The 11,194-nt window shown below is 32.7% G+C and overlaps 1 protein-coding gene across 1 annotated transcript; it reads right to left on the bottom strand.

Annotated features, from left to right (window-relative positions):
- Positions 1 to 6,118: 6,118 nt before the first annotated feature.
- Positions 6,119 to 9,127, bottom strand: LOC133676453 (receptor-like protein 6). The gene has a single exon (XM_062098095.1). It carries the CDS (start codon positions 9,115 to 9,117, stop codon positions 6,220 to 6,222), a length of 2,898 nt encoding a protein of 965 aa, XP_061954079.1. The 5' UTR covers positions 9,118 to 9,127; the 3' UTR covers positions 6,119 to 6,219.
- Positions 9,128 to 11,194: the final 2,067 nt, after the last annotated feature.

The following is an 11,194-nucleotide window of genomic DNA, read 5'->3' as shown; positions in this document are numbered from 1 at the left end:
TTTCTTAGCTATCTCTTCCTATAGGTATGCTAAAATGGAATAAATGGCAAACCAAGGCCTTTAAAATTGGTGATATCTTCATATATTATGAAGGAGATTTCTTTGTATTTTTTTATTGTTTTATAGATAATATATAATATTATAATGAAGTTGGGGTTTTGACACTCTAAAAATATATGCTTTTGAATATGGGTTGATGCCATGCTTTTATGAGTCAGATTCTTACAATGATATTATTTGGATTAAAAGAAATAATGTTATGCGGCCTTGGTGCTTGCAAATTAAATTCAGTAATATTTTCAATGCATGTAATATGTTTTTTTCTATGTGTTTTTCAATATATTCATAAGAAAAAAAATCATGTTGCAGATTATTTGGTCCAGCAAAGAGTAACTAGAAAATATGACTTAATTTGCATGTTGCATATTAAGCTCTTTTATGCTTAATCACAATTGTGAGTTTAGTTTTGTTAATAAGTTTTCTGACTCATTTGAGTTTTTGTATTCTTTTCTTGTTAAATTATATTTTTAATTTGATTAATAAATCTTTCATATTTTCTTTATTATCAGGAATGATAATCAATATATATTTTTAGTTTTTGATTTTATCAAAATAATTTTACAAAATGAGTAATAGGTTTCCATTTTATAAAAAATGTTTTCAATAGAAAAGATTTCTATAATTTGTCAAAAAATTAAATCAGAATATTAACAAAAACTTAAATGAGCAAAAGTTTTTAATTTTTCACTAAAATATTATTATTATTACTACTATTAATATCATCATTTTTAATGATCCTTTTATTTTTGATAACTTTTCATTTTAAATGTGTAAAAGGTTTTAATTTTGTTAATGCATGGGTTTTGTTTTCTTAATGAGTAAAAAGTTTTATTTTTATTTTTATTTTTTCAATTATCATGGAAATAGGAAGAGAAAGTCACCTTCTTGTGGCTACAAGCACGTTGAAAAAAATCTTGGTCGGCAAGTTTCCATGCATAGAAAATGAGCACCTAGGGATCTATTTTATAGGTTGATTAAATTCAACCTAGAGAGGCTGTTTAGATGTAACTTCAAAAGGTAATGGTCCGCGATGTAGCATTATTGTGTTTTAGGAGTCAAGGACGGGAGATAAGTACATTTGACTTCGTGTGTGTGCGTGTAGCATAGTGCTTGTTTTACTAATAATTAAAAATATTTGTTTCCCCTCAATCAAGCGTATCGAAGGGTCCACAATCACGTTGATAGGACGCATGCAAGTGATATTTTCAGACATACTTGCAGACAGAACTGTATTTCAATTTGTATCTATGCTTTTGCATTTTTCATGTTTTGTTTTGTGCCTAAATGGGTCATACTCTCTTCCTCTCCCCTTCAGAGAAATGTTAACTTTTCAAATCAGAGTCATGGGTCTCCATCCATACGGTGGAATCCACAAGCGCCAGCGCCATACGGTCCTCGACATGATTGTCAAATTCGATCTGATTTAATTAGATGTGAGTTGTTAGATTATAGAATCAACTCTCATGAATCATCAGATTAATATGGATTTAAGTCATGCTTGGTCAGATTCTTGAAAATGTATGCTTTTGAATATGGATTGTAATTGCTATGCTTCTACAAATTAATAGGTGAAGGAGTCAGATTCTTACAATAATAGTACTTGGATTAAAAAAAAATATTGTTATGCAGCTTTGGTGCTTGCAAATTGAATTCAATAATATTTTTAATGCATGCAATAAACTTTTTTCTGTGTGTTTTGAATATATTCATAAGAAAAAAAATCATGTTGTAGATTATTTGGTCAAGCAAAAAGTTATTAGAAAATATGATATAATTTACTGGTTTAAGCTCTTTTATGCTTAATCACGGTTGTGGGTTTAGTTTTGTTAATAAGTTTTCTGACTCATTTGAGTTTTTGTATTCTTTTCTTGTTAAATCATATTTTTATTTTGATTAATAAATCTCTTATATATTTTGTTCATTATGAGGAATGTTGTAACCTATTTTTTGGTCCCCACATAGAAAAGGAGAAAATACAAAAAAAATCAAAAATATATGTTCAAAAAAACCCAAAAAATATATAACAGTGAAAAAAGGATGCCAAAGCACTCAAAAATGGTTAAAACTTGGTTGAAGCGGTTCAAAAATACAAAGATTAAAATTTGAGAGTATTTTGTTGACTGATGAGAGCCCTGTTGACAAAGAAAATTCAATTTGAGGAAGAAAAGTCCAAAATCAGATGTTTATGGACTCAATTAAATTTTATTGAAGGTTTAATTGAATTTATGAAGAGTTTGATTGCAAGAAAAATTGATTTTGGAGTTAATTTGGGCTTTAATTGGAAGAAATTCAAGTTCTGGGTCGAAATATAATTTTTGAGAGTTAATTTGGTCAAATTAGGGGCTTAATTGCATAAATATTGAAGTTTGATGGTCAATTAGGGACTTAATTAAAGAAGTCCGAAACCAAGGACCAAACTGGAAAAGGCGTGTAAATATAGGGGTTGTAATTAAAACTGAATTAGATGCCAAATTGAAGAAATTAGAAGTTTATTATCAATTGAGGGTCAAATTGCACTAATTCAAGACCAAGGACCAAAGTGAAAAAGGTGGCCAACTTTAGGGTCGTTGTTTGATTTTTGGCATGGATGCAATTGCATTGTTTTTTAAATTAAAATTGCAAATGAGGACTTGATTGAACAAATCACAAATTGAAAACTGATTTGGACTTTGACACATTTTGCCGCCCTTTTCTTTTAAATGAAACGGCGAGTTTTGTCTGAAACGACGTCATTTTATGCACTGTTAAAAAAAAAACCAAGAGACCAAAATGATACCGTTTTGAACGGCATTGTAACCTTCTTCCCCTGGACATGCGAAACAGGGGAAGAAGAAGATTTTTTCTTCCTTTGTTTTCACTGACTTCTCTCCCTCAAAAGCATAAAAAAGATGTCGACCATAGCCCCACTTGTATAACCTTTGACCCGTGGCCTACCACAGGGCTGTGAAAAAAGGAGGGAACGTGCCCCTCGGGCAGTTGTGGGGCCCCCTGTTTTTTTAGGCAAAATAGGGGAAGGACGTGGCTGGGGCGGCCACTGTGTTGTGAGGGGAAAAGAGGGGAGAACGAGAACAGAAGATAATAGAGAAGAGGACAAAAAAGAACGAAAAAAAAAGAGAGAGACAGAAGAATAGCAGAAAAAGAAGAAAACAGAGGAAGAGAGAGAGCAAGAAAAAACAGAGAAAAAGAAAAGGAAAAAAAAACAAAGAGGAATTGTGAGAAAGAAGAGAGAAGCAGAATAGGGATAGAGAGGAGAAGGAACGAAGGAAAAAAAAAAGAGAAAAATGAGAACGAAGGGAGAAAGAACAGAAAAAAAAATAATAAGAAGAGAGAAAGAGAAGAAGATAAAAACAGAGCAGAACGTAGAGAATGGAAGAAGACGGGTCGCTGCTGGAACCACTGCGCCACCTCTGGCCATCACTGACGACTGAGGCTTCTCCATGTAGACCCTCCGCCCCTTTTTCTTTTGCTTTTATTTCTTCCATGCAGGCGAGGCAAAGTTGGTTACTGTGCTCATGCACAGTCCGGTAGCTCAACAATGGTGGGCCGGGTTCAGCCCGACAAAAAAAATATGTATGTTTAAAATTTTGTGATTTTCCCGCGTGTATTGTTTTACACCGTTTTGTTTAATCCCAGTCTGTTTTTTTTTGTAAAAAAAATACAAATCCGGTATTAAAATACCCGATTTTTGTCAAAACTTCCAAAAATATAAAAAAAATTGAAAAAGGAAGAAAATGTTTTTGTGCATATGACCAAGTGTCTCAAAGCTAAAAAATCATATTGTGTTTTTTCATACACAAAAAAAAATGTTTTATCATGCATTTTGGCTTTAATAACCAGTTTATTAAAATCAAGAGAACATTGGCCAAAATTTCAAAAGCAACAAAAATTTTGTTTTGTTTTGTTTTAATATCAGGGATTACGAATTTATATGTAAAATGTATTTTCAATATTAAAAAGATATTTTCTTTTGACAACATAGAACAATTAGGTTTTTACCTGATAAGATAATAATCTCCTTACAGAGGAGGACTTTTCTTAAACCGTAGACAGACCGACAATCAGAAACCACAACAAGACTTTAGATTTTATTAGAGAACAAAACAATGCAGCTTACCTTAGGTAGGGCGTAGTTGGGGTGCTAATACCTTCCCTTTACGCAACCAGTCTCCGTACTCGATCTTTGAGACCAGTTAGGGTTCCTAGTGACTAGAATACTAGGTGGCGACTCCCATTCAAATTTTCCACTGATAAGAGACAATAATTTCTTGTGTCCCCACATTTGCCAGATAGACCATTACATTACATTTTACGTGAGATGGTGGACGATCGTCGCGATGCCGCACACGTGCGACAGAATGACAACTCCACCGGGGACCTTGTGGACTAAGCTTTGTTTTTGTCTGATAATTTTGAGTTATTGTTGTGGTTTGCGTGTTTATTTTTAATATGCATTTCCTTTATTTATTTCTTACACGCTTTAATTTCTGTACATATTTGTTCATACATTATGTAGAATTGTCTCATACATCACGCTTTATTTTTCCAAAAAGCACACACAAGCTTCTAAGTTAAGTGGGAATTAGTGATCTTTCCTATGACTATTGGTTAGGGTTCAGATACATGAAACACCCAACTCATATCTGAGTGGCTGCTTGGTAATGGCGGGCATACGTGTTGTAGCTGTTCTTTGCAACGCCCCTATACTGTCTTTACGAAGATCGTCACTGGTCAGATATAAAACCCTTTTGAGACCAGGTAGAAAACCTATCCATGTTCACATAATGAATAAAAACCTATCCTTAGGTTGTATGTGCTATTTTTTAGTTACATCAAGACAAGCCCTTCTTAAAGCATCTTGAATTCAAAACTTGTGGGTAACATAATTACCGTCACTCAAAAAATTTTCATTATAGAGTTTGGGCAAGAATTAAGATTCTTGTTTCATCATGCAAGAGTTACGATCATATATCACCCCTCAAAGGGAAAGTTTATCATATAAATTACATGTTCATACATTTATCATACATGCATTAAATTAAAATATAAATTACATGTTCATACATTTATCATACAGAAATAACTGGACTTAATTTTATAACTATTTCTTTTGTAAAGAAAAATTTCGATTTGATCACCTAATTTCTTATTCTAAACGTTGGAACGTGTGAGATAATTGATTTAAACAACGTAACTTTTTCTTTTTATATATCATTTCAACACTACTTTACGAAACTAAATTAAAACAAAAAGGTTTTTAGTTTTCATTTCAAATATTTTTATATCTTTTTTTCTAAAAATACTTTTTTAGTTTTCAAGTTTCTCAAAATAATAAATAATTAAAATTAATGAGTAATAGGCTTTCATGTCTATCAAAAACTACTTTTCCTTTTTATTGAAAATAGTTTTAAAAGTTGTCCAAAAATTTAAATGAGTCAAAGGTTTTAATTTTTTTTATAAATCATCATTATCAATATCATCATCGATACTTTTATCAAAAGTATTTTTATAACTTTTTTCTTTTTAATGAGTAAAAGGTTTTCTTTTTTAAAATTCTTGGAATAATTAATCTATGGATTTCCTTTTCTTAACAAGTCATTTATGCATTAGCTGTTTTTTTAAAAAATAAATATTTTCTTAGTTATTTTTATTTTTTATTCAGTTTAATAATTTTATTTTTTATTTAAAGGAAATAAATTTTTTATTTTTATTTTTTATTCATCATTATTAAAATTTTCTATTTTTATACAAAACATTGTAATAACTCTTTTGATCAAGCAAGAAGTGAATATGGATGCATTTAATATCAAATTATAAGAGGATCCACTTATTTTTTGGGTTAAAATTTTATTTAAAATTATTATTGAACAGAAATATTTTCATGTGGATGACTGGACTTAATTTTATAACTATTTTATGCATAAAAGACCATCCAAGAGAAGATCACTCTTATCCTGGCGGAGTAAACTAATTTCTTCGGTTGAGAATAAACTAATAAAACTAAACTCTCTATTCAACATACCATCTTATTTTTAGTATATGAAATTAATTAACAGACCATCCAAGAGAAAATCACTCTTATCCTTACAAGTGAGAATTAAGAAAGAGAAGACAAGGAAAAGAAAACACAATCTTAACATGATTCACAAACTAGTAAACACCTTAATAATTAGAGTCTTCAAGTTTTGACCTTTGTATTGCCAAATAATTCTTCACCAACCATTCATACTTCCTTGTGTTCATAGCGCATCCAAGAATCACTCCAATTACCACTCCACTTGCATAAACTATCACCACCACCTTCCAACCAAATTCAAGTGGATATCCCGAGCCCTCATCTTCTTTAGCTGCTGGCAGCGAGTCCTCACCATTTCCACATTCTTTTTTTGACAACGGCTCCCCACACAATTCTGGATTTGCGTCAAATGAAGTGTTGTCAAATGTCTCGAATTGGTTTCCTCGTGGTATCGGACCTGAGAGAAAATTGTGAGACACATTAAAGACCTCGAGGAAGGTAAGCTGTGCAAGTTGGACAGGAATCTCTCCCGAGAGTTTGTTCTGAGAAAGGTCCAAAGCTTCAAGCTCTTTCAAGTTGGCCAAGGATGGAAGGATGCGACCACTGAGAAAGTTGTTGGAGAGATTGAGCAAATGAAGTTCTTTGAGATCTCCGAGGACCTCTGGAATTCCTCCTTCAAAACCATTGCTTGAGAGATCGATAGCAGTGAGACTATCTTGGATCTTCTCATATAATCTCATCACACCTTTGTTTGTCATCGTCATTGAGTAGTGAAAAGAATAAACTATTTTATTCCCTGGAAATTCGAAAGTTGAGACTACTTGCATGTACAACGGGTGTTCTTTATAGATAGTTTTCATGGCAGACCAATTTCGAAAGTATTCGAGTGGCAACTTACCCCAAAAACCATTATTGGATAGATCAACAATCTGTAACCTCTGGAATTCAAAATTAGTTTTAGGTTTCCCAATCACGCCATGGATCCCATTGGATCTCAAAATCAGAACCCTCAACTTTGGCAAAATACCCAACCATGAAGGGAAGACATCATTTATCTTGTTTTGTTCAATATTGAGAATCTCTAGCTTGGTACAATTGGATAATGATTTTGGTATCTTCCCTTCCAATTGGTTTTGACTGAAGTCGATTGCCCTCAATGCGCAGTCACTTGAGAAAGCTTCAGGAATGTCACCGCTGAAGCTGTTGCTTTGTAGATCGACTACTGAAGCAGCGTTACTTATGTTTCCTAAACATTGCGGAAGCTTACTATTGAAATTGTTATGAGACAAATCGAGGATAAAAAGAGATGTCAGATTGCAGATTGCTGGTGCGATTTCCCCAGTTAACCGGTTGTATGATGCATCATAGGATAATATGGAAGGCGGTGGGATTGGAAGGGCTCCTTGAAGCTTGTTCTGTTCAAGTATCAATACTTTTAGATTATTCCATGGAAGAACACCAACGGGCTGCTCAAAACCTGTTAGAAGGTTGCCTCCGAGATTTAAATACCAAAGTGTTTCGGTGCCCAAGTTCATAAACCATTTTGGTATGTGCCCCTCAATTTTGTTACCACCGAGTTCTAAAAACTCCAAGTGCTTTTGACTTCGTAAAAAACTTGGAAACTCGCCTGATAAATTGCATCCACCCAAACCTAAAGTTTTAAATTTTAGTAGAGCAATGCTATCATTGTGGTAATCAAGCAGAGACAAATTGTTGCCAGATAATTGGAAGGAGACAAGGCTTCTTGACTTAAGAAGGCCAATTTTTACAGTGCCACTGAAGAAATTATGTTGTAGGTTAAGGGTTTCAAGATTTGGAAGCCTAAAAAAAGACTCTGGAATTAGACCAGTTAATTTATTCTTACCGAGCTTTAACACGGTTAGCTGAGTCAAATTTCTAAGAGAGGATGGAATGTCACCGTATGAATTGGTTCGAGCCAAGCCTACATAATTGAGTTTGGTTAGATTACCGAGCCAATGCAAGGTTCCAGGTGTGAAATTGTTGTCAGAAAGGGACAGGTAAGTAAGTTGAAGAAGGTTGACAAAAGAAGGAGGGATTTTCCCAGAGAAACGGTTATCAGAAAGGTCTAGAGAGTTCAGTTTTGTAAGATTACCAAGTGAAGATGGCATCACCCCTGAAAAATTACTTTCAGCCACATCAAGCTCTGTCAATGATTTGAGGTTTCCTATGGACTCTGGTAGCTGACCAGAGAAATTCGTCCCTGCAAGCAACAATATTTCGAGCTGGCTGCCCGACGTAAATTCCGGAAAATATCCAGTGAGATATGGATTGTACCGGATACTGAGAAAGCGAAGGTTGGGTAATTGGAATATTCCCACGGGGAACTCTCCTAGCAATCCACAATCCCTGAGAAACAGAGATGACAGAGAGGATAAGTTTGCCATGATTTGAGGTACCTTGGCTGATATGCTCACTCCACTGAGATGGAGCACCTCCAAGTTGGTTAATGCTTCAACTAAATGTTGCAGACCAGGCTTTTGGAGCTTCAAAGAATTCCATCGCAGATCAAGGGAAACCAACTTTGAAAGCTCTAAGATCTCCGCTGGAATCTGACCAGAAAAGTTAGAATTTGAGAGATTTAGATCAAACAGCCTTGAGAGATTTCGAATCTCACAAGGGATTTTGGAGTTGTTGAAGTCGTTGCCAGAAAGATTCAGCCTTCTGAGCTGAACAAGGTGAAAGAGGCTGCTATTAGAGTTGATGGAGCCATGAAGAAAGCTGCTACTGAGGTCAAGGCCAATCACATGACCAGAGTCCCGATCGCATTCAACACCATCCCAAGAGCAGCAATCACCGCTTTCTCCATCAACTCTCCATGATGCAACCTTGGGATAAGCAGAAGGATCAGAAGAGGCGGACTCATTAATGACAAGGCTTTCCTTTAGCTGCAACAAGGCATAACTCTCGTCCTCATGGCATAGAGGTTGCATGGAAGGAGAAGAATAACATGCTCTAAGATGAAACAAAGACAGCGAAAAGAGGAAAAGCATCCGCATGGTTAAGAAACACACAGGTGATGCCATCTTTTTTTAGTAAAGAAACGCTTATCTTTTTTAATAAACAAATAAGAGAAATAAAGCAGTTTTTATAGACAAAAATATTTAGTCCGGTGGAAAAGTAAACAAAGTAGTGTATTTTTCATTGATTTGATTGAAAACAATGGAGATTTTTCAGTTACCCGAAGACTTGGGAGCTACAGGAAGTCTTCATTGATTTGATTGAAAACTTTCAGTTACCCGAAGACTTGAGAGCTACAGGAAGTCTTCATTGATTTGATTGAAAACAATGGAGATTTTTCATCGATGTATCTTTTTAGATTTTCCAATGTGCGGAGAATGTGTGTCTGCCAATAATGAAGAGCTCTTAAGGCCTCTGTGATAATTTATTTTTTAAAAAAAAAAAAACCTTAAATTTCTTTTGTAAAGAAAAAGTTCAATTTTGATCACCTAATTTCTTGTTCTAAACAATGGAGTGTGTAAAATAATGTCAAGCAATTGATTTAAAAATAATATAATTTCATAAATAGTTTCACTGCCAAAAAAGAAGAAACGGGGATAATCTTGAGAAACTTTTAAAAATAATTGAACAATGAAAACATACTATAAAATCTATTCAATTTTGAGAAAGTCTGTTTATGACGAAACTATCCAGGCAAAATTGGGTTATGAAAAAAAAAAAGAAAAAAACGTGTAGGATTACTATCATGTATATTGAGGCCAGAAACTCTTACAATTGGTTTTCGGTTGACAAACTTTAATGAACACCTTTCATATTAAAAATCGTTTCAAAGGAATCAAAAGGTCTATTAATTCAAATATACTATTATTATTAAACAAGAAAATAAAAATAAAAAGTAAAGTTCGATAACCAAATTAGTTTTGTGGAATCTTTGAACTGGATTGTAAAGAGTAATTGCAGCTCCATATGCTATTAATTTCAAAAAAATAATTGAAAGTAGTAACAAAAACTTAAAAGGGTAAAAGGTTTTTTATTTTTTAAAAAAATTAGTACTATTATTATCGATACTCTTATCAAAAATATTTTATCATGATTTTTTCTTTTTAATTAGTAAAACTAATTTTTTAAAATCTCGGAATAATTAATGTATGGACTTCCTTTTCTTAATGAGTCAATGATGCAAGAGCTTGTTTAAAAAAATAAATATTTTCCTTCATTTTTTTTCTTATTCAGTTTAAAATTTTATTTACATAAAATATATATTTTTTATTTTTCTATTCAATATTATTTGATTTTTATAATTTTTTTATATAAAATATTATAATAGCTTTTCAATAAATAAACATAAAAAAATAAAAATAAAATATTTTAGGTGTCTCTACCATCCCCCATCCACCTAATATTCACTGACTTCGTAGATAGTTAGAATAGATTTGTAGACCAGACGACGTCTAATGTATTTTAAACTTAGACTCGTTCAATATGGTTTTTCCTATTTCTTCTATGTCGTGGGTTAAAGCCAAATACATTTTTGCCTTCACCTTCTCGTAAAAGTGTTTTAATAATATTTCCAGTGATATTAGTAGATATTATTCGAAAGGATTCCTTTTCTTTCCATGTCCGCATTTGGTCTAGAGCTTATTATGTTGGCAAGAGTGTCTTTACCCATGATAAACTAAAATTTTTGCTGCCTCCGTAATTATTATGTCAGCAAGAGTGCACCTTTTTTATGAATTAATTATTTTATTTTTATTATTATTAATTTTTATTAAAGGTATATGCATGAAACACAATCTACTAATTAGTTTTAATTTAATTGATTTTGTTGAAATATCAAATATTATAAATCATAATTAATATCTCATTATAATGCTTTATTTTATAATATTTTAGGTGCTAGTGAGAAACTAATATAGTCAAATTTAACTATCTTAATTTCCGACCGATTGCACCAAAAATTCAAGTTCCCTTTGGATTTCCTTCTTGAACAATTACAATTGTAGCGTTGTAATCATATCCTATTATCACATCATTGTCGCATTTGAATTCTTTGTAAGTATGCACAATTACAGCTTTGATAACTTCAGATCATTCTAGAGGTAAATTTTGGAATTGCTTCCTTGATCACAACAATAATATAAC

The sequence above is a fragment of the Populus nigra genome, chromosome 17 (assembly GCF_951802175.1).
Source record: "Populus nigra chromosome 17, ddPopNigr1.1, whole genome shotgun sequence".
NCBI classification, from domain to species: domain Eukaryota; kingdom Viridiplantae; phylum Streptophyta; class Magnoliopsida; order Malpighiales; family Salicaceae; genus Populus; species Populus nigra.
Note: the sequence above shows the minus strand (reverse complement) of the source record. Positions and strands in the feature narration are given on the sequence as shown.

Excerpts from the sequence above, each read along its gene's own strand:
- LOC133676453 (XM_062098095.1), bottom strand. The coding sequence starts at position 9,117 with ATGGCATCACCTGTGTGTTTCTTAACCATGCGGATGCTTTTCCTCTTT.